Below are 23,106 nucleotides of genomic sequence, written 5' to 3'. Positions count from 1 at the left end.
TTTTGGCCAATATTTTGTTTATGGAGGATATTGGCTTGTAATTTTCCTTTCTTCTCATAACTATCAGGTTTTATCTTTTTTTTTTTTCTGCTTTTTTGCTTTTTAGGGCTGAACCTGTGGCATATGGAGGTTCCCAGGCTAGGGGTCCAATCAGAGCTACAGCTTCCAGCCTACACCACAGCCACAGCAACACCAAATCTGAGCCACGTCTGTGACCTACACCACAACTCACAACAGTGCCGGATCCCCAACCCACTGATGGAGGCCAGGGATCAAACATGCAACCTCATGGTCACCAGTTAGAGTCGTTTCCTCTGACAGTGGGAACTCCCACTATCAGGTTTTGATAACTACGTTATGATGCATTCATAGAATATTTTGGGGAGGGTTTCCTTGTTTTCTGTCATTGGGAAGACAAGGCTAGAATTATCAAATGCTTGGTATGACTACTATGAAGCCGTCTGGCCTGATGTTTCCTTTGTGGGAAGATTTTTGACTATTCAATTTTTGGGTAGGGTGGTCATAAAATGTATAATTTTTGAGTCAGTTTTGGTCAATTATGTATTTCTAGGAATGTGTTTATCTAAATTTTTACACATCGGTATAGAGTCTTGGGCAATATTATTAATATTTTTGAAGTCTGTAATGTCTATAGTTTTGTCTCTTCCTCTCTTTTTTTTTTTTAGGGCCACACCCATGGTATTTGGAGGTTCCCAGGCTGGGGGTCCAGTTGGAGCTGTAGCTGCCAGCCTACGGCAACAGCCACAGCCACAGCAATGTGGGATCCGTGCTATGTCTGCAAACTATACCACAGCTCATGGCAACACCGGATCCTTAACCCACTGAGCAAGGCCAGGGATTGAACCCACATCCTCATGGATACTAGTCCGATCGTCAGCCGCTGAGCCACGATGGGAACTCCTGCAGTATCTATAGTTTTGACCCACCTCGGAACTCTACAGCTCTGCCAAGGTCTCTGCTTGGAAAGGCATCTCTGGCCCCTCTGTTGTCTGCTTTGATTTCCCCCAGCCAAGTGCTCAGGGACTGGGTTAAATCAGGGCAGCCTTCGGCATCCCAGGCCCCACTGACCACCGTGTGCATCAGAGGTAGAGAGATGCTCCCTTGCCCCTGTGCCTTTTCATCAATGCTGTGGCATCCTGGAGTGTAGGTCTGCAGGAAAGGTGGTAGGATGAGGAGACAAGTCCCATGGACTCAAGCTGGCTTGGCTTTCCAGGGTCTTCCCTAATCTTTGTGCCTCTTCTAGTTTTCTGATCCTGAAGCCCTTTTCCCCTGGTTCCCTCTCACAGGCCCCCCAAGACCAAGTTCTTCTTCACGGTCATCCCCCAGCCCATCTTCCTGAGCCCAGGCATAACCCTCTCCCTCCCCATCATCTTCCGGCCCCTGGAGAAGGTAAGGGCTGCCACGGCAAGTAGAGGGCAGGGAGACCACAGGCACAGTGACCTCGGAGCAGGGGGCCGGGCAGAGCCATGAGGAGCTCCCCCATTGCACCCACATCCCACCAGGCGGAGCCCAAACTCCAGCTTGGGAAGCGCTGGAGAGGCTCAGACCCTGATCTCATTAGACAGAGGGGGCTTCCCTGTTGGATATGGGGGCGGGGGGGGGGTGCGATGCTACTGTGTTGGCTCTAAAAATATTCCCCCGAACACTTGGTTCCTCACCAAAGAAGCCCCATATCTCTGAGAGCAAGACGGTGCTGGAGCACAGGTAATCGACTTGCTCCTCAGAGACTGAGATAGAGGCTGTGGCTCAGCCCAGCCCTCAGTGGCGGTGTGGGAGGGTGGCCAAGGGCCCTGAGTGCCCCCCAGGTACCCCTGATCAGTGACTGCCTCTGCCTCCCCGCCCCCACACTGCAGAAGGAGTACATGGACCAGCTGTGGTTTGAGAAAGCAGAGGGGATGTTCCGTGTGGACCTGCGGGCCACCCTGCCTCGCCACAATCTCATCTGCCCACCGTCCCTGCAGTTGCCCATGTGTGCCATGGGGGACACGGCCGAGGCCTGGTTCTGCCTGGACAATGTGGGGTGAGGGGAGTGGCTGAGGCTCAGAGGCGGGAAGAGTGAGAACTGCGAGGAGGGCTCCTGGGAGCAGGAGAGACCTGCGTGTCTGCGGGTGGAAGGGGAGGGAGCCTGCGGGGAGCATCTCAGCCTTTCTGGAGCAGGGGCAGGGGTCACAGCGAGCCCAGTGGCTCTGACCTTCCCTCCCCCTCTAGGGACCTGACCACCTTCTTCACCTGGGAGTCCCCTAGCCCATTCCAGGTGCTGCCTAACACGGGACTGCTGGAGCCAGGCCAGGCTTGCCAGATCAAGGTGACCTTTCAGCCCCTGATGGCTGTCATCTATGACGTTCAGGCCACGTGCTGGTACGGGGAGGGCAGCAAGCAGAAGAGCAGCATTCAGCTGCGGGGTATAGGTGAGGCCTGACCTATCGGCTGTCCCCAGAGCCCCCACTGCACTTACCTGGATCTCAAAGCTTCAGTGTGCCCCTTCCCTCAACCTAGCCCCCATGGGACCTCCTCTAGCCTCCTACCCTCCCCCAAGCCCCACAGGCTTTGCCTTTTTCTTGGTTTGCCTTGGTGCCACCTTAGGGACACCTATCTTCTTTGAGGGGCTCTTCAAATAAGGCCACAGAGGCCCCGGTGGGTTTCTCCCCAAGACTCCCCCATCTCTACACAGCCAAGTGTGCCCAGCTGCTGGTGAGCATAAAGCAGAAGCGCCCAGAGGACCAGGAGGCCGAGGGCTTCCAGAAAGTGTTGCACTTCGGCTCTGTTGCTGTGGGCTGCACCACTGAGAGGCAAATCAAGCTATATAACCCGTCAGCGGTAAGCATCCTGTGCATGTGGGGATGGAGGGGAGCTGGGGCAGGACTCAGGGGCCACAGGGCCAGGCGCTCCTAAAACCCACCCCCTGTACAGAATGCTGCAAGCCTCGAGTAACCCATGTCTGTTGATACACTCGTGTGTCAACAGGTGTCAACAGGTGTCCCCTCTCCTCTTAGCCAGGGTCTGGGCTGCGGTTTCCCTTGACCCTACAGAGCAACCCCAAGGGCAGCCCTAAGGTTGTTCTGATGCCAGGATCACTGCTTGCTTTTATGGTCCCTTTGGGAAAAGAAAAAGGTGCCCCCTCTGGGTGGTCTCAGGGCAGGGTACCCGGCTTGGCCCCTTCCTTCCTCCAGGTGGAGGCAACCTTGCTGCACGATCAAAACTGATGAGTGGCACAGGCAGGGCATCAGCTGCCCTCACCCCCTTGGCTGGGCACTCCCTTGGTAATGGTAGACCGCCTTGCCCTGTCACCTAACTCCTGCCCCCCCCCACCCCCACCTGGCCCCACAGGTGAGCGCCTCTTTCAGGATCGAAATGGCCCCAGATACGCTGGCCAAAGACCAGGCCTTTTGGTGCCCCGTGGCCCACGGAGTCGTGCTCCCAGGAGAGAAGAAATGCGTGTCGGTGTTCTTCCACCCGGAGACTCTGGACATCAGGACGATGGACTACTTGTCCATCATGCCCTCTGGCGGTGCCTCGCAGACCCTGCTCAAACTTGTTGGTTTCTGTAGAGGTACTGGCAACCCCAGGTCACTGCCTCCCTCTGGAGACCCGAGCAGCTCAGGCTTAGGATTGGCAAGTGCCTGCTCCTTGCCCACAGCCTAGGTGTTGCTGCCCCCTGGTGGGCCTGGTGAGGAATCAGTTGCAGACACTTGGAGATACTGTTTCATGCTCATCCCCGTGACTCGGAGGTCGGCTCAGGCCTCTGGGGCTCCAGGCCTTTCCAACCTAATGCCAGGTCTTCTGTCTCCAGGTGACACCGCCTCCCATCAGTGGTACCCTTTCTGATACCCCAGCCCCACCCAGGTGGCAGGGCCCACTCAGAGCCCCCGTCTCCTGTGCCCAGGTCCTGATGTGTCCTTGCAGTACCATTGCATCGACTTCAGCTGGGTCAACCTTGGGGAACGCTCGGAGCAGACTCTGTGGATTGAGAACAAGTCAGACTGCACAGCCCACTTCCAGTTCGCCATCGACTGTCAGGAGAGTGTCTTCAGCATCAGACCTGCCTTCGGGACCCTGGTGGGCAAGGCCCGCATAACCCTGCACTGCACCTTCCAGCCCACTCACCCCATCATCTACTTTCGGCGGGTGGCCTGCCTCATCCATCACCAGGTGAACTGGGGAGGGGGCAGGGGGCGGTGAGGAGAGGGTCTCCTGGGAGTTGGAGGGGCCCGTCTGAGGCCCAAAGATGAAGACAATACTAGGTGCTCAGTCCCCTGTATTCTGGAACTTCTAGGACTGCCTGCCTGGATCCTCTCCTCCAGGGAAGCAGCCTGGCTTTTGGAGCAAGAGCACGGCCAAGGGCACATGAGGGCTCACTCCAAACCGGGGGTGGGGGGGGTAGGGGTAGGGGGATGGGCGGGGGGGGCAGATTTGCCCTGACTGCTGCCAGGCTGGAGACTTTGCTGCTGCTGCTCCTCATGGCTGGGGTAGGAGGGATTGGACCTCACCCTATGAAGTGTGGGCAGGGCAGAGAGTCTGGAAGTGGTGACCCCAACCCAGGCCCCTGGGCAAGGTGGTACAAACTCTGTCCTGACCAGCTGGCCTCTGGCCAACGTGGCAAGTGGAGGCCAAAACCCAGCCTCACACAGACCAATGTCGCAGGACCCGCTGTTCCTGGACCTGATTGGGACCTGTCACTCAGACAGCACCAAGCCGGCCATCCTGAGGCCACAGCACCTCGCTTGGTACCGCACGCACCTGGCGCGGGGCCTGACGCTCTACCCGCCCGACATTCTGGGCATCATGCTGAGGGAGAAGAAGCTGGAGCAGGATAAGAACGGGGCCCTGATGATTCCCATCGAGGTTCGATGGACCCCTCTGGGACCCCCGGGAGCCATCTACCCTCCCCAGGTTTATGCCCCCTTCCCTAGCATTTCACGGGCAGTCTCATGCCCAGGCCCTGTGGGTACCTTGGTTGGGGGCGGTGGGTGACGTGTGTGGAGCTCTTATAGCCTTTTCACAGAAAGGAGCACGGGAGGTGAGGGATGAGGGGCAACAGCTGGAGAATGGCAGCTGGGCACCCACCCACCTGTCGCTCCTCAAGCAGGACCTGGAGGACGTACCAGCCCTGCAGTATCCCCTCATCCCACCCATGACCGAATACTTCTTCGATGGCACCAACGACATGGCCATCTTCCCCCCACCTGTCAGTCTTGAGCCTGTCGAGGTAGACTTTGGTGCCTGCCCCAGGCCTGAGGACCCCAACCCTGTCCCCCTGTGCCTGATGAACCACACCAACGGCAAGATCACTGTGGCCTGGACACGAAGGTCTGACTGCCCCTTCTGGGTGACCCCCAACACCTGCGACGTGCCCCCCCTCAAGTCCATGGCCATGCGCCTGCACTTCCAGCCGCCTCACCCCAACTGCCTGTATGCCTTGGAGCTGGAAGGCTTCGCTGTCTATAAGGTGCGTGGGGCAGACAAGATGGGGAAAGCGGGTTCTCTGCCCTGGAGCCTGAACAGCAGAGTGTGGGGCCGGTGGGGGTGACGGGGTGATGTGGGATCCATCCTCCCCGGGCCAGGTCCTGCTCCTCCCTCTCCTTGTCTTCTTGGCTCGACACTGGCCTTAGTGGTTTGTCTTCTCCCAGGGTCATGACTGCCTGGGCCTGGGCCCAGGGACTTGGCCCATCTGAGTATGTCTTACCTGCTGTGCCTCCCACCACCTCCAGAGGGAGCACTCAGTGGGGCTCAAGCCCTTTGAAACATTTTGATGATGAGGCTCCTGGCTTGGGTCGGGGTGGGGTGCTCCTGGCCTCTCTCTAGTCCTTGAAGTAGGAAGTGGTCCCTCTAAAAGAGTCAGGAAGGAGTTCCCATTGTGGCTCAGGGGTAACAAACTCGACTAGGATCCATGAGGATGCAGGTTTGATCCCTGGCATTGCCACGAGCTGTGGTGTAGGCTGTAGACCTGGCTTGGATCCCACATCGCAGTGGCCATTGCGTAGGCTGGCAGCTGCAGCTCCAGTTCAACCCTTGGCCTGGGAACCTCCATGTGCCGGGGGAGCAGCCCTGAAAAAGAAAAAAGAAAAAAGTCAGGGGCAGGAACCAGAGCCTGGGGGACTGAGTCGGGGGCACCCAGTAGTTAAGCTGTGGGGGAAGGACTTCTAGCTCAGCTTCCCTTGACCGGGGAATTCAGACCACAGGCTCTCAGCCCAAGACTCTTAGCCCCAGACGTGTGGCTCCCTCCCCATCTGCAGTCCGTCCTGCCCTTTCCCTCCTTCTGCTGCTCTACCCGCCCTGCTCTTCTCTTCCAGTGGCTGGTGCTGAGGTACAGGGAGAAGCAGAGTCGTGCAGTGGATCAGGGTCCCTTAGCAGCTGTGTGACCTTGCATGTCTGTTAATGTCTCTGAGCCCTGGTCTTTTCATCTATAAACTTAAGGTCATACCCAGACTTTTGAGAAGTTTTTCCAAAGCTGAGTTGGAAACAGAGCTTTAGCTGCCTCTGTTCTAATATCTTGGCCGGTCTGGGGGAGGAGGAAGGATGCAGAGGTTTGTATGAATATGGCTGTGGACGAGTGGCTTTGATGAGCCCGACAGACTTCCAGGCTACAGGCTCTAGTCCTGCGCTGTCGGATATGCCAACCCATAGCCACATGTGGCCGCTGAGCACTTGAACTGTGTCTGGTCCAAACAGATGTGCTGTAAGGGGAAGAGATGCACTGATTTCCAAGACTTGGCATGAAAAGAACACACAATGCCTCCTGCATCACTTTTATATCAGTTACATGTTGAAGTGATAAAATCTTGGATCTACTAGGTTAAATAAAACATATTACTGAAATTAATTTTACACGTTTCACTCTGTCGATGTGGCTACCAGGACATTTAAAACGATGCCTGCAGCTCACACTTGTGGCTCGCGTTATAGTTCTATTGGCCAGTGCTCTCCAGGCACATTCCTGCAGGAGGAACGGTGCTTTCACATCCCAGCCCTGCCCTATTCTGCTGGGAGGATTAAAGAGCGTGGGTGCTGGGTGCTGAGTGCTCAGAGCAGGGCCCAGTACACAGGGGCAGCACTGTTCTGACTACTCTTCTCGCACTGTCTTCCCTTCTGGGCTCCTGCAATCTGGAGGCGAGCTGCGGTGCCCCCCAGGAGGGCGCAGGACTCAGCTTGTCTGTGGGTCTGGCCCCCTCCCCCACCACAGGTCCTACGGAGCTACAACAATATTGAAGAGGACTGCACCGTGTGCCCGTCCTGGTGCCTGACGCTCCGGGCACGAGGCCACAGCTATGGTGCCACCTTGGAGCACCACATCCCGCAATACTCCCTGCATGTCCCCAAGGTGAGCGCAGCCCCTGCAGTAGCGGGGGAGGGGGAACAGGGGAGCCCGGCTTCTGTCGTAGCCTGCAGTTCCCTCTGTCTCCGATGGCCTCAGAAACATGTCCAAACCACCCCCCCCAACCGAAACACGTCCAAGACCCCCTGACTAGCCATCCTAGCCTCCCCACTGCTGGCCCCTGGGGCTCTGTAGCCATCAAGGCCTCTCTCCTGGGTCACTACGGCACTGGGACTGGGGTCACTGGGGCTTGGACCACTGGCTCCAGCCTGCTCCATCTGAAATACTCCCCAATGCACTCACACTCCGGCTCCTTCATTTGCCATGTCTGCTGGGTGCCTGCTGGGCAGACGGCGGCCCCCCGGGGAGCATCCTGTCCTGCTGCAGTCACAGAGTCAACTCCTCGAGGAGCCAAAATTCCCAGGTCTCTCCGAAGGGCCCTGGGAGGTCCCATCGGACCTGAGCACCAGATAACACAAGGCTTCAAAACCCAGATTCTGGGAGTTCCCGTCATGGCACAGCAGTTAACGAACCTGACCAGTATCCATGAGGACTCCGGTTTGATCCCTGGCCTCGCTCAGGGGGTTAAGGATCTTGTGTTGCCGTGAGCCGTAGTGTAGGTCACAGACCTTGGATCAATCTTATGTTGCTGTGGCTGTGGTGTATGCCGGCAGCTGTAGCTCCGATTTGACCCCTAGCCTGGGAACCTCCATATGCTGTGGGTGCGGCCCTAAAAAGATAAAGAAACAAAAGAAAACAACCAAAACACGGGAACCAGCTGGCCGTGTTCCAATTCTGGCTTCTCCTACACGCCTCTTCCCAGCTTCTGTTACCAACCATCCGTCTTTCATCCATCTGTGTTACCCTCAAGCCTCATACTGCTGGAAAGACACCGCCTTGGGACACTGTTCTGGGGCGTGATCTTGGTCCCCCGCTCGTTACGCTTCTGCTCAAAGGCACCCCTTCCAAAGCCCCCCTGACTGCCCAGGGGTCACCTGGCTGACCCCTCACTCCCACCCCGTTCCCTTGGCCAGTTCCTCCCAGCAGTTTGTGGCCTTTACTCAGATCCAGCAGATTCAGGGCCCATGTTGCTCCCCTGCTGCTTCATGTACCTGTGCTCATTGTCCCAGCTGGACGGGGCACCCTGGTCAGCGACCTTGGCCTCGTGTTCTGTAACCAGCCTAGCTCTTCACCTGGTGCTGGCTGCACCCTAGGTGCTTGAGGAATGTCTGGCAGCTGAGGTTGCTGGGGTTTTCCGCTTCTCAAAGTGGGGTTCCCCTCAGCTACCTGCATGAGCATCATCTAGAAGGGGCTGCTTAGGCCACACCTTCTGGACCGGGGTCTCTAAAACTGGGTTCTTCAACAGATGAGTTGAGGGCACCCTAAAAGTAAAAGAACCTTGAAGGGGGTCTCAGAGACCTGAACTTCCCAGAGTTCCTGCAGCCACTCCATCTCTGTCTGGAGGTCTCTGGAAGACAGAAGCATTTTTTGGTGCCAAGCTGGGTCCCTCCATTTCCCGCTCCCAGAGCCTTGACTGGGATGCGCAAAGACATCCCATATCTCCTGGGATTCGGCTCCACCCAGGCTCACATAGACTTCCCTAAGGATATGTCTGGGCGTGGGGAGTTCCTTAAGGATATGTATGGGTGGGGGGGGTGCATAGATCTGAGCATGGGTCCCTCTTCTCTTGCACCCCAGCTGTTTCCTGCAGTTTCGCCCGGTGAACCCTCCTACCGCAGCCTGCTCCTGATCAACAAAGGCTCCATGCTGCTGACCTTCAACCTGGCCCCCCAAAGCAGCCCAGACATCTCCCTGCGGCCCAGCTCAGGCCTCGTGGCCCCTGGGGCCCACCAGATCTTCCTCATCTGCACCTACCCCAAGGGCAACTCCTGGAGGCAGCACGTTTTCTACTTGCAGTTCAATCTCTGCCCCCAGTATCTCCAGGTAGGAGGCAGGGATGGGGACTGGGTCCTTGGGAGGGGGCCACCCAAAGCCACTTTCTGGAGTGGTCTCTAAAGCTCCCCTTAAGTAGCCCAGGGACTGTGTCTCTTCCAGAAAGTGGCACGGCAGGGAAAGGACCCCTTGGCCATATCTGGGGACAGCTATCCTCAGGGCCCTGCCTGTCCACCTTAGGGGGTCTGGGACAAGAAAAGGGGTGCAGAGGTCTGGAAGGAAGAAACAGAGGCCACCCAAGACTCATATCTGCATGTGGTAGAGGCGTGTTTGGGGCCATGTCTAGTCTATGAAATAATCTGTCATCCCCTTTCCCTAAGTTCTTTTCAAGAACTATCTCCTGGGTTGGTCACCATGTACTCTGACTTTGGCAGCCACTGCCCAGGCCCAGGGCAGCAGAGACTTTGCTATCTGCTCCAAGGGGGAAAAGCTGCCCACCTGTGACTCTTGGGGGAGCCAGAGCTGCAGCGGGACGTCAGGGCTCATCCTCTCTTCACTGGCCCCAGGAGGTGAGCATGCAGAGCCGGGAGGAGCCACTGCAGCTGAAGCTGGACACCTCTAAAAGCATCTTCTTCAAGCCCACCTGGGTGGGCTGCTCCTCCACCAGCCTCTTCACCTTCCGTAACCCCACGCGTCTGCCCTTGGAGTTTGAGTGGAGGGTTTCCCAGCAGCTCCGAAAGATGCTGGCAGTCCAGCCTGCCAGAGGGATTATCCAGCCCAACGAGAGCCTCGTGAGTGCCCTGCTGTGCTGCTAAGGGCTATGGGGAAGGGTACCCATCAACCTCCCCTTCACCATCATCTCTTACTCATGCCTGTCTGGGGCCAGGCTTACCCTCCCATTCATCCATTCAATCCAGAGTCCGTCCTTCCAGCCTCATTTCTATCATCATCACCCCCATTTTACAAAGAGGAGCTGAGACCTTAAAAAAAAAAAAAAAGCCACTTACTAAGACTATGAATTAGGAGGTGCAGACCTGGGACTTGAACCAGGGTTTCTGATGTCAGGGTCCAGGGACAAGTCCGTTCTCCATCCACGGTTTCCAAAGCTGTGAGATCCCTGGGAGGTGATGTGGAGCAGCTGGATTGGGAGCCAAACGGGTGGCTACCCATTCAGGAGTGAGAAAGGGGCTCCTGGAAGTTGAAGCAGCAGGTCCCTGGAGTGGGGCACAGGCTGGGACCAAAACTCGCAGACCCCATCCCAGGTCTTGGGCCTTCTAGACTAGTCGAGGAGGCCAAACTCGGGCCAAGAACCACCAACACACTGTCAGTAAGAGCCAGGGCATAGTAGGCTACAAGGTGAGAGCCCACACAGCCCCCGGAGTCAGCCCCAAGAGTTCACACCCCAGATCCCCCAAGCACCCTCATCAGCTGTGTGACCGTGGGCAAGTTACCCCACGTCTCTGAGCCTCCAGTTTCTCATCAGACAACAAGGCACCAAACTAATACCACTTAGCTTATAGAGATGGAGGATGAGGGCTTAGGGAAACAGTAGAGTGCACAATATGCATAAATGCCTGGCCCGGGGAAACACTCAGAGGTACCATAGCTCGCTATCCTGCAAATGGGACATAGATGTGCTTGAGCCTGGGCAGGGGTTCCCAGGGACCCCCATGCAGGGATAATCTCTTGGCCCTAGACAATGACGTGGACCTTCAGCCCCCTGGAGGAGACCAAGTACCTGTTCCGAGTGGGGATATGGGTCTGGGAAGCCGGCCTGCCCCCGAACACCAAGCCTCCCACCACCACTCACTACATGCTCCGGCTGGTGGGCCTGGGCATCACCGGCAGCCTCTCTGTGAGTGGGAGGACCCTGGCGGGTGGGGGCACAGATGGGAGGGAAGAGACCAGGTGTCTGACTCCAAGAAGGCAGGGGATGGGAGTCTTCTGTCCCCCTCAATCCCGGGTCTCTCACCCTGACCCTGCCCTTCCTCGAGGATGCTCTGAGGCCAGGGGTGGGAAAGCCGGGGCCACAGGCCTAGGGGCGCCCCCTCCCTGGGCTGGCTGACTCTGGCCCTCAGGCAAAGGAGAAGGAGCTGGACTTTGGGAACATACTGGTGAACAGCAAGCAGTCCAGGACGCTGGTGCTTCTGAACGACGGCGACTGCACCCTCTACTACCGCCTGTTCCTGGAGCAGTGCAGCCCTGAAGCTGTGGACAACGGCCCTCTCGGTACTCAGGCCTGGGCTGGAAGGCGGGCATGGGGGGGCCCTGGTTAGACTGCTTAACCGGGAGTTCCCGCTGTGGCACAGTGGGTCAAGGATCCTAAGGTGCTAGTGCTGTGGTGTGTGTCGCAGCTGCGGCTCAGATTCAATCCCTGGCCCTGGAACTTCCATATGCTTGGGTGTGGCCATAAAAAGAAAGAAGAAAAAAAGACTGGTTAGGAGTTCCCGTCATGGCTCAGTGGTTAACGAACCTGACTAGGAACCATGAGGTTGCAGGTTCGATCCCTGGCCTCGCTCAGTGGGTTAAGGATCCAGCGTTGCCATGAGCTGTGGTGTAGGTCGCAGATGTGGCTCAGATTCCGCATTGCTGTGGCTGTGGTGTAGGCCGGTGGCTACAGCTTCGATTGGACCCCTAGCCTGGGAACCTCCATATGCCGCAGGTGCAGCTCTGGAAAAAAGACCAAAAAAAAAAAAAAAAAAAAAAAAAAGACGGGTTAACCAGACCATGGTGCAGGGATGGGCAGAGCAGGGCTTAAAGCTTGGTACTTCCACATTCTAGACATGTGTCACTCTGGGTGATTGTCCTCTCTGAGACTCAGCTCCTTCATCTGTAAGATGGGGCCACTAGTGGCACCTACCTCCTGGGGCTGCCAGGAGGAGCAAAGTGCTTAACAGGTGCCCGTGACACAGAGACAGGTCCCCACTGTCTTGGTCTGGAGGAGGGACTCCAGAGCCTGGCTCAGGGCCTGCTCTCTAATCAGTGCTCTGCTGGTCCAGGGGAGGGTATTGGGGATGGAGCAAGAGGAAAGGCCAGGACCCTCTGGGCTGCACTGGCGGCCTTCTCTGCCCTTGACCCCACTCGGGCATCCCTGAGCAGCTCTGCAGCTGGACCGCACAGAGGGGAGCATGCCACCCCGGTCCCAGGACACTATCTGCCTGATCGCCTGTCCCAAGTTCCGGTCCCAGTACTCCTGGACCATCAGCTACTCTCTCCTCTCCCACAGAGGTACCTGGGCCATCAGATGGGGCCAGGGAGGAAAGGGGGTGGGCAGTGTGAGCAGGACTTGGGGTGGGAAGATGCTGAGGGTCCAGGCAGAGCTAGCAGAGGGGGTGTGAGTGTACCCGGGTGTGCCTTTGGGTGTCTGGTGTGTACACCTCATACCAACCACGTCTGTCTAGATGAGTGTCTGTATGTCTGTGCCTGGGCTGTGGCTTACTTTGGGATCTTCAGCAAATCCTTAGCTGCCCAAGCCTTGGCTTCTTCCTTTGTAAAGTGGGGTTGTTGCTAACCTGCCCCGGGGCTCCTGGGCAGCACGGGAGAGTGGCTAAGGGCTTGGACACGAGCCAGACTCCTTGGAATTAGATCCTGGCCTCGGCACTTATGAGCCATGTAATCTTTTTTATTTGGGGTGGGAGTGGGGGCAAAGCCACTGCATATGGAGGTTCCCAGGCCGGGGGTCAAATCTGAGCTGTAGTTGCCAGCCTACACCACAGCCACAGCAAAGCCGAACCCTTAACCCACTGAGCAAGGCCGGGGATCGAACCCCCATCCTCATGGATACTAGTCGGGTTGGTTACCACTGAGCCATGACAGGAACTCCTGAGTCATGTCATCTTAACCTCCCTATGCTTTAGTTTCCCCATCTGTAAAATCAGGATGATAACGGTGTACAGGCAAAAATACTTAAGTACTGACACATGTTACCACGTGGGCAAACCTTGTAAACACTGTGACAAGTAAAAGGGGAAGTTCCTGTTGTGGCTCAGTGGTAAGGAATCCGACTAGGGTCTGTGAAGATGAGGGTTTGATTCTTGAGCTCGCTCAGTGGGTTAAGGATTCGATGTTGCTGTGGCTGTGGTGTAGGCCGGCAGCTGTGGCTCCGATTCGACCCCTCACCTGGGAACCTCCATATGCCGAGGGTGCAGCTCTAAAAAGACAAAAAAAAAAAAAAAAAGTAAAAGCGGCCAGTCATAAAAAGCCACACATTGGCTTCTATTTATGTGAAACATCCAGAACATCCAGAAACATCATGGCTCAGTGGTTAATGAACCTGGCTAGTGTCCATGAGGATACAGGTTCAATCCCTGGCCTCGCTCGGTGGGTTAAGGATCTGGTGTTGCCGTGAGTTGTGGTGTAGGTCCCAGACGTGGCTCGGATCTGGCGTTGCTGTGGCTGTGGTGTAGGTTGGCAGCTGTAGCTCTGATTAGACCCCTAGCCTGGGAACCTCCATGTTTAGGGCTGTGGGTGCAGCCCTAAAAGACAAAAAGACCCAAAAAAAGGGGGGGAGGGAGAAGAAAGTAGATTAGTGTTTGCCAGGGGTCGGGGGAGGGGTGAGTGGGGAGTGATGGCTGATTGGTACTAGATTTCTTTGGGGGGCATGAAAATGTTCTAAAAGCAGTGGTGGCGAGGAGTTCCTGTCGTGGCACAGTGGTTAACGAATCCGACTGGTTGCGGGTTCGATAGCTGCCCTTGCTCAGTGGGTTAAGGATCCAGCTATTGCTGTGAGCTGTCGTGTAGGTCGCAGACTCTGCTCGGATCCTGCGTTGCTGTGGCTCTGGCATAGGTTGGCAGCTACAGCTCCGATTAGACCCCTAGCCTGGGAACCTCCATATGCCGCGGGAGCGGCCCAAGAAATGGCAAAAAGACAAAAAAAAAAAAAAAAAAAAAAAAGCAGTGGTGGCGACTGAGCAACTCTGAATATGGGGGGTGGAAATCACTGAATTGGATGTGTTTAAAGGGTTAATTTTATGGCATATAGATTATACCTCAATAACGCTGTCAGTAAAACTATTAGTTTGAAAACAAGTAACAGTGCACCTTAAATACAATAGCGTTTGCCAAGCACTCAGGACGGTGCCTGGTCCGTAGGCAGTATCAGACCAGGTCTAGCTGTTGCTGGAAGCATCCCAGGGCCTGTTGGCTCCCAACAGGTGACAGCTGCTCTTGACAATGATCTTGGGGCAGGTTGCCTGGGACCCCTGCACCCTCAGCCTGGAGGCCCCGCCCCACGGGAGCTGGGAGGTGAGTGCACCCCTCTCTCCCACACCCCCTTCCCCCAGATAACAAGGTTGGGGAGAAGCAGGAGCTGTGTCGTGTCTCCCTGATGGCCGTGTACCCCATCCTCTCCATCCTGGACATCTGCTCCATGGGCAGTGCCCAGGGCATCACCCGGAAGCACCTGTGGCGCCTCTTCTCCCTGGACCTGCTCAACAGTTACTTGGAGCGTGACCCCACCCCCTGGGAGCTCACCTATGAGGTGCCAACCCGGCACAGGTGAGGCGGGCCTCAGGGAGAGGCAGGGCCTGTCTGGGGATGTTCTTGGAGCTTTCTGCCCATATCCCCAGCACCAGGACCCGTCTAAGAAGGGGCTCCCTGTCTCCTCCCCAGTTCTTGCCCATCTCAGAAAAGCCTGGAGAAGGCAGGGACTGGCTTGAAGTCCCCCCTGCCCTGGAGTCCCAGATTTTCCAATTCCCACCTGTAGGGGAATGGGTGCCAAGCCAGCCACCCCAGGGGAGGGGGCCCCATCCTGTTCCCATCCCTGTCTCTGAGACCCTCTCTCTGCTCCACACAGCACCAGCCAGACTCCTCCTGTCTTCACCCCTCTGAAGCTCAACTTCAATTTTGGGGCAGCACCAATAGATGCCCCACCCTCCGTGGTGCTGCTGGCGCTGAAGAATAGCGGACTGGTACCCCTGGACTGGTACGGAGGGGGTTGCTAGGGGCCTAGGGGTCAGGTGCTAGAGGCTTCTCTTGCTAGTGGCAGACCTAGCTACCTGATGCCTGCGAAGATCGCCCAGCCCCCACCCCATTGATGGGATGTGGAAGCCAGGGTGGGACTGGGGGGTTGTCTGGTGGGACACCAGACCTGTCACTGGCTGAGACGCATCCCCTGGCTCAGAAGTGGTGGAATCACGCTGATGGAGACTGGCAGGGTCATGTCAATAGCGCAACGAAAGAGCAGCAGCCGTCGCTCCCCTGCCTCATGCCAGCTGCTGTGCTTGACGAGCCTTTTCTCCCCCCACCCCTGCCCTCACCCCCCAGTCTCACACCAACTCTGTGAAAAAAAATCCTCCTCTGCTGACTCTTTTTTAGATGGGGAGATAAGGACTCAGCCATTTGAGGCAGAGCCAAGTTCAAAGCCAGATTTGTCCAGCTCCAGAACCCCTGCTTAGTCAGCAAGAAGTTTTGAGGTGCTCTTACGTGCTGGGCACTGTGCTAGGTGCCAGGGCACCCCCATCGGGGCCCAATCCAGTGGGGATGAGCCCTGTACAGGGGCTAGTGGAGCGTCTCTGGCAGAGAAGGACAGGGCTCTGCTGCCACAGCGCTGGTGTCAGGGAGATGGCGGGCTGAGCAGAGCCACGTGGGGCTGTAGGAGGGGTCGGGCTGGCCACAGGGCAAGCTGTGCTTCCCCGGTCATATGGGGCCAGGCCTGGAAACCTGAGCCTGACAAGCTGGGCCCTTCCCGTGCTTGGCTTTCCCCCCAGGCCACCTCCCCCACCCCCCAACGGGTGCCCAGTAAGCATCCTGTTTCCATGCCAGCGCCTTTTCTTTTTTTCTCCCTGCCTCCACCACGCGCCTTGATTTCCTTGTAAACTTCCTTTTGATGACTTCCAACTTTGCTTGGCTAGACAGAGGTGAAAAAGAAGTGTCCCCATCTGGGTCAGGCTTGGGAGAGAGAGCCAGGGGCCCAGCCTGGGCGTGGCAGGGGGCAGCTAAGAGTGCCCGTATGCAGGGAGGGGCACCTGTGATCTCAGGGATCTTCCAGCCTGAGCAGAGCCTTGGGGCGTGTGGGGGTGAGGCTAGGGCCTACCGCGGGGTCCGGGGTGCAATGGCCACCCCTTACTATCTGGGTTGTCCTGCCCCTCTCTGTGGGGGAGGATGTGGGGGAAGCTGGCTCATTAGGCGGCTCCTGGCCCTAACTGACTGGGAAGCTTGGCAGCCAGGGGCCTGGTGGGGAAAGTCTGGGGCCGGCCTTGAGTTCTGGATCTGCCATTCACTGGGCTGTTTGAGTGGCCGCGAGCCAGGCCCTCTGGGGATCGGGAGTGGAGGCAGGAAAAGCGGCGTTGGCCTGTGTCCTGGTGTGGATTGCGTGTGCATGTGTGTTTGTGTAGCAGCAAGCCAGCTCATACTCTCTGTGGAGAGGGTCCAGGCTGCTGGAAGCCGGGGCAGGAGGAAAGCCCGGCAGAGTGCCTGCTGAGCTGGGCCCGTCCATCGGGGATCATTTGAGGTTCAGGAAGGCAGTCTGTGCTGCTCCCCATTCTCCAAACGCAGGGACCCTTCCTTGGAAGGCTTGACTCTCCTAGGCTTTTGTGTTTTTTTCTGTTTCCTTTCAATTTCTTAGAAGGTTATTTTTGAAAATTCTAGCCAGTCTCTGTTGAACTCAGAAAGAACAGACCGAAGGTTTTATTCCGGCCAAGACCAGTAAGACACAGGGAGTGTGGACTTGGCCCGGAGGCAGCAGCAGGCAGGACAGTGAACCCCAAATGGGAGGGGGAGTATCGGGAGAACAGGCAGCCATATCGCTGCCCACTCCCTCCAGGCTTCCTCTGATGCCTCTGCTCTTGGCCCAGGGAGAGGTGGGGCCTTGCATTTAAGGGGGTGAGCCCTTACGGTGCCATATACACTGGCTAACGTCATCTGTTCCCTCATTCACTAAGTCATTGGCTAAACTGTAACTAGGAACTTCCTAGGTGCAGGCCCCGGGCCTGGAGCCCAGAATAGAAATGCAGATGAGGGAGTTCCCTGGTGGTCTAGTGGTTAGGATTTGGTGCTCTCACCAATGTGGCCTGGATTCAGTCTCTGATCTGGGAACTGAAATCTCACATCAAGCCACTGCAGGGTGCAGTAAAAGAGAGAGAGAAGGAGGGAAGGAAGGAAGGAAAGAAAGACGGAAGGAAGGAGAGAGAAAGAAAGAAAAGAAAGAAAGAAAGAAAGAAAGAAAGAAAGAAAGAAAGAAAGAAAGAAAGAAAGAAAGAAAAGAAAGGAAGGAAGAAAGAAAGAAAGAAAAGAAAAAGAAGGAAGGAAAGAAGTTGCAGCTGAGCCCAGGCTCTGCCCTCCAGGTGGCATAGACCAGCCCTTTGGTGCAGGCCCTCTTGAGGCCCCTGGTTGGTGCTGCTGGCATTCTTAGATGCCTCAAATGGCCCTTCCAAGAGCTTTGCCACACAAGCCCCTCCAGGGTCAGCACCCACATAATTAAGGATCCAGCGTTGCTGTGAGCTGTGGTGTAGGTCGCAGACACAGCTTGGATCTGCATTGCCGGCAGCTGTAGCTCTGATTGGACCCCTAGCCTGGGAACCTCCATATGCCACAGATGAGGCCCTAAAAAGACAAAAGGAAAAAAAAAGGGGGACCTACATAAACAATCAGCCCCTCTGACCTGGCACCCACAATGGGAGCCCCAGTCTCTACCTTTCATTTTAGTCACCAGAACGCTGCTTCAGTTCCTGGGTTTGGGGGCCATTATGAAGTAAGAATCCACATCCATGCATTTGCTCAGCTGTACATGGGACAGCTTGCCTAATAGATGAAGAAGCCTCCACCCATCCCACCTGGGGCTCAGAGCTCCCAACTCTGTTCTGAGAGGCCCCACCCCTTTTGCTTCTCACCCCTCTCCCAGGACCTTCCTCTTCCCAAGCGACCAACAGATCAACCTGGAGCTGTGGGCAGAGCAGGCAGAGTTTAACTGCACCGAGTTGCACCAAATGCGTGTGCAAGACAATTGCATCTTCTCCATCAGTCCCAAGGCTGGGAGCCTGAGTCCCGGGCAAGAGCAGATGGTGGAGTTCAAATACAGGTTGCCCCCACCCCCACCGTATACTGCACTTCCTGCACTTCCGGTCCTGGAGACACCCCACCCCCACCCCCACTTGTGGAGCAGCCGGGCCTTACACTGTGTGACTCCAGGGTACCTGAGTGGCCACCATCCTGAGAAGGCCTCACCTTCCCACCTGCAGAGGAGGTTTAATTTTCCTCTTATCTCATCCTAGCTCAGGTGTCCACATAGCCACCCCATAGCCCCAGGCGTGTAATGACCCCTTGTTCTTCCACTCACACCAGGGCTCAATAACTCATCTGGGACTGTCTCCTCCCTTCCAGCCACCTGTTTGTTGGTACCGATCGCCTCCCGGTGCTCTTCAAGGTGTCCCATGGCCGGGAGATCCTGGTGAGGTCCAGCCCTGGTCGTGTTCCGGAAAACCGAGAGAGCGGTGCAGGGAACCGTGTTCCGCAGGGAGCTAGCATCCAGATCTCTCTGCTGGGCACTTGGGTTCCTTCCAGGGAAAGATGCTCATGGGCTTTCTCTTTCCAGCTAAATTTCATAGGTGTGACAGTGGAATTGGGGCAGAAGTATGTGCACTTCACTTCCACCAGCCATCAGTTCATCCCTGTCTCCATTGGTGACACACTACCCCCGAGGCAGGTCAGTGGTCTACACTGTCCTAGTCACCAAGAACCTTTAGGGTTGATCTCTGTGTATCTGTGTCAGCCCTTGGCAGGGTGACAAAGACCTTGCCCTCCAAAAGTCTTCACTCTAAGCAGTGGAACTGCAGGTCAAGTACTGGGCAACTGGGAGAGACCCAAGGCAAGAGCCTTCCTAGTTTGTGTTATTGGAAAATAGGTAGTGCTGTTGGCTGGAAGGAGATACACTAGGGGGAGGAACGGGTTTTGGAGTGAAGAGTTTTGTTTGGGCCAAATTTAACATGCCTATGAGATGACCAAGAGGAGTTGTCCAAGTGGAAGTTGAATGCCAGGTATGGACTCAGAGGGTGGTCCAAGCTAGAGAAATAAAGTCAGCATATTCAGGCGTGAGTGCTAAGGAAGATGAGCAGGCCAGACCTAAATCCAGACGAACTCTTTATTCTCGTGGTCTTCCATTTTCTCATCTCTAATATGGAGGATTGGACCAAAAGATCCTGATTTCATCCAGAGATTCCCAAACTTTGGAGTTAGTGTTGGGGGTCCTCCCATCATCCTCATACCATACCATCCTTTAAGCACAACAACCTCTAGTGGCAGACAGAGCAAGTGGCAGCCTCACAGGTAGTTAGAATGAGAGCCTAGAAAGCATGCATGGGTGTAGATGGTGCATGCATGGGTGTTGCCCTAAATTCCAACTCTAAGGACACAAGCACCCATGTCTCCTATACCTTGACGAACGAAAGTTGAGAGCAAATAAAATAAGGATTACAGGGAGTTCTTGTCATGGCTCAGTGGTTAATGAATCTGACTATCATCCATGAGGACACAGGTTCGATCCCTGGCCTCACTCAGTGGGTTAAGGACAGGGCGTTGCCATGAGCTGTGGTGTAGGTCACAGACGTTGTTCGGATCTGACGTTGCTGTGGCTGTGGTGTAGGCCAGTGTCTGCAGCTCCAATTTGACCCCTAACCTGGGAACCTCCACAGGCTGCAGGAGTGGCCCTGGAAAAAAAAAGCAAAAAATTTATATATAGATATAGATATAGATATAGATATAGATATAGATATAGATATAGATATAGATATAGATAGTTACATACTTCTTGAGTACTCAAGCCACAAGGGAAATCAGAGGTATTTAGTGGAGCTCTGGGACTATAAGGGTGACTTCATGGAGAACAACCTGCCCTCCCTCAGTGGACAGAGAATCCCAGGCTCTCGGCACCGCAACTAAGCTGGTGTGGAGGGTCCCTGTTTCCTCTCCCTGCAGATTTATGAGCTGTATAACGGTGGCTCAGTGCCTGTGACCTATGAGATCCAGACCAACATCCTGTCGGAGGTTCAGGAAAAGAATTTTGATCACCCCATCTTCTGCTGCCTCAACCCCAAAGGGGAGATCCAGCCAGGCACAACTGCTCAGGTCTTGTGGATCTTCTCACCCATTGAGGCCAAGACCTACACGGTGAGCAGCTGCCTGGGCTAATATGGGGTGGGGGATGGAGGTGGCTTCCTCAGCAGGCCTTGCTCTGACCAGTTCTTTCCCCCTCCCTCCTGACTTCTCAGGTGGACGTGCCCATACACATCCTGGGATGGAACTCAGCCATCATCCGCTTCCAGGGGGTGGGCTATGACCCCCATGTCATGGGGGACACAGCCCCATTCCACAACATCTCCTCGGGGGACAACAGCTCCATCCACTCGAGGCTGATGGTTCCTGGACAGGTAGGGGGAAGGGAGCTAGGAAGGCCTGAGGCCCAGGAGGAGGCTGAGGGTCCAGGGGGACCAGGACAGAAGGATGGGGAGGCTGGGAAGAAGTGAGACAGAGTTGAGCAGAGAGGGATACAGAGGTGAAGCCTGGAACCAACCTTCCTCCAGATTTAGGAGACAGCACCAGCTCTATGAGAGGCTTACCCTGCCACCTAGTGCTCACAGGCATTCCTGGGCAAGCCACTCCACCTGCTGCAGGGCCCTCCCTCCCGCCCTCTCCTCTATGCATTGAGATGGGGTACTGGAAGGGGAAGAAAGAAGCTCTCCCATTCTAGGGTTCTGAGGTATGGTCTTCAGACAGAGCAGTCCTTCCTTTGGACCTGGATGGATTTTGCTGAAAGATATCTGGACCCAATAACAGTACTTTTAGGTTCACACACTGCTGAGTGTTGAGAGGTCTGACCATCCACCCATCCATCCACCATCTATCCATTTTCCCCCTGACCCACATGCCCATTTACTCAACCATGTATCTATCCATCTATCCATCCATCCACCCACTTCTCCATCCATCCTTCCATGAGCTCCTTTAGTTACTATCCACCAATACATCTTACCTGTCCACTCTTCCACTCCTACCAGCTTTGCACTTTTACTGCAGGATGAGTACTGTGGAGACACAGTCAGTAATGGGAAGAGCCAGACAATGTCTCAGCTCTAGAGGCACTCAGGGTTTAGACAGAGATAAAGCGCCCCTTCCACGGCATCCATCCTTCCAGTATCCTATAGTACAGCTCCTTCTCTGTGCTTGGTGAAGATGTGACAGCTGATCACCTATTAATTTACAACCATCCTTCAGAGACTCAGGTTATGTTGGCTTTGGATCTGTCTTCTCTAAGCAAATTCTGATTTCTCAATTCTTCCAAGCCTATTTTAATGGTCAAAAATCATAGGCTTTAGAGTGAGACTGTCTGGGTTTATCCCAGCTGTGCCTCTGAGAGGCCTTTGGAAAATTATTTATGTTCTCTGAACCTTAGTAGCACATCTATAAAATGGGGACAAGAGTTGTACCTATATCATCAGGCCACTGAGAGAATCAAATGCCAGTCACTTGCCTACAGTGATGCCTGGCCTGTTGAAAGCACTCAGTAGTGCCTTAGTAGCTTAGCATTTCTTCACCTCCCAAAGTTGCTCTTGTGTTCTCTCCACAAACAGAGTGTCTTCTTGTCCCAATCTCATATCTCCCTGGGAAACATTCCTGTGCAGAGCAAGTGCAGTCGCCTGCTGTTCCTCAACAACATCTCCAAGAATGACACAGTTGTCTTTGTCTGGCAGCTGAAGCCTCCAGAATCTGGGGAGGTGAGAGTTCTCTGTGTTTGCAGGATCTGAACCTCTGGAGAGGCTCTAGACTCACCCCCTTTCACTCCACCTCATCCTATTCCACTCCATCTTATTCCATCCCATCCCATCCCATCCCATCCCATCCATCTGCACCCCATGCCATGCCATTTTGTCCCATATCATGCCATCCCATCCCATCCTACTCCATCATATCCCACTCCATCCCACCCCATCCTAGACCATCCCACCCCATCCCATCCTACTCCATCCCATCTCATCGTATCCCATCCCATCCCACCCCATCGCATCCCATCCCGTGCCATCGCATCTTGTTCAATCCCATCCCTGTTAAGCTCCAGAGGCTTCTTCCCCAAATCAATAGGTATCTGTGAGTCCCATAAAAGGAAAGGTGGCTCCTGAAGAAACGATCCCATTTGTGGTGACCCTGAAGGCCTCAGTGCATGCCAGCTTCTACAGCATTGACCTAGTATGCAAGGTAGGATCAGCCTCAGAGAAAAGGTGGGATGGCACACAACTCCCAGTCTTAGGGTGTGGGACGGGCTGTGAGATCTTCAGACCTGAGAGAGAGAGACAGAGACAGAGACAGAGGGCAAGGGACAGCCTCTGAAAAAGTGGGGGCCCACTGCACAGGTCCAGGCCAAGGCCTTCCAGACTTTGGTCTTCTCTCTCCTTGTCCTGGGCTGCAGGTGTACCGGCAGGAACTCCTGAAGCAGTACCATAAGGAGCTGCAGGAGTGGAAGGATGAGAAGGCACGGCAGGAAGTGGAGTTCACCATCACAGATAGGAAAGTGAAGGTCAGCAGGGCAGAATGGGCTCGGAACACCACAGAGCTTTCCAGTTGGCCTTGCCAGAGGGGACAGGGTGGTGATCCGAGGTGGTCCTAAAAACTGGCCAGCCTGCCCTAGAGATGAGGTTTCTTTCATTAGACTATGCGTAGCACCTCCCCAAGGGACTCTCTACATATGGAAAGCTGGCAACCCTTCCCTGCTTCATGTAAGCTTGTATTTAATGAACACCTACCAGGTGCTGGGCACTGGGGACCCAGGGGAAATGAGGCAGAGTTCACCTTCTGATGGAAGAGAGTATGGGGTAGTGGTTACAGATACAGGCTCTAGAAACGAGTTTTGTTTCCTGGCTTTGATGATTTCTAGCTCTGTGATCGTGGTCAACTAA

The 23,106-nt window shown here is 55.4% G+C and overlaps 1 protein-coding gene across 1 annotated transcript in view; it reads left to right on the top strand.

Annotated features, from left to right (window-relative positions):
- The window catches only part of CFAP65 (cilia and flagella associated protein 65), a 40,860-nt gene that overhangs the window by 12,929 nt on the left and 4,825 nt on the right, over positions 1-23,106 (top strand). The window contains 24 exon segments of the mRNA XM_021075441.1: positions 1,308-1,410; positions 1,875-2,041; positions 2,230-2,429; positions 2,693-2,838; positions 3,349-3,571; positions 3,905-4,170; positions 4,663-4,863; positions 5,108-5,467; positions 7,202-7,339; positions 9,032-9,277; positions 9,793-10,017; positions 10,923-11,081; positions 11,305-11,455; positions 12,326-12,454; positions 14,509-14,722; positions 15,021-15,149; positions 18,066-18,242; positions 18,545-18,611; positions 18,756-18,866; positions 20,135-20,326; positions 20,428-20,586; positions 21,787-21,930; positions 22,295-22,408; positions 22,620-22,727. Of these exon segments, the coding sequence (XP_020931100.1) occupies positions 1,308-1,410; positions 1,875-2,041; positions 2,230-2,429; positions 2,693-2,838; positions 3,349-3,571; positions 3,905-4,170; positions 4,663-4,863; positions 5,108-5,467; positions 7,202-7,339; positions 9,032-9,277; positions 9,793-10,017; positions 10,923-11,081; positions 11,305-11,455; positions 12,326-12,454; positions 14,509-14,722; positions 15,021-15,149; positions 18,066-18,242; positions 18,545-18,611; positions 18,756-18,866; positions 20,135-20,326; positions 20,428-20,586; positions 21,787-21,930; positions 22,295-22,408; positions 22,620-22,727 (4,129 nt within the window).

The sequence above is a fragment of the Sus scrofa genome, chromosome 15 (genome assembly GCF_000003025.6).
Source record: "Sus scrofa isolate TJ Tabasco breed Duroc chromosome 15, Sscrofa11.1, whole genome shotgun sequence".
NCBI lineage: Eukaryota > Metazoa > Chordata > Mammalia > Artiodactyla > Suidae > Sus > Sus scrofa.
This window is presented reverse-complemented; position numbering and strand designations above follow the sequence as displayed.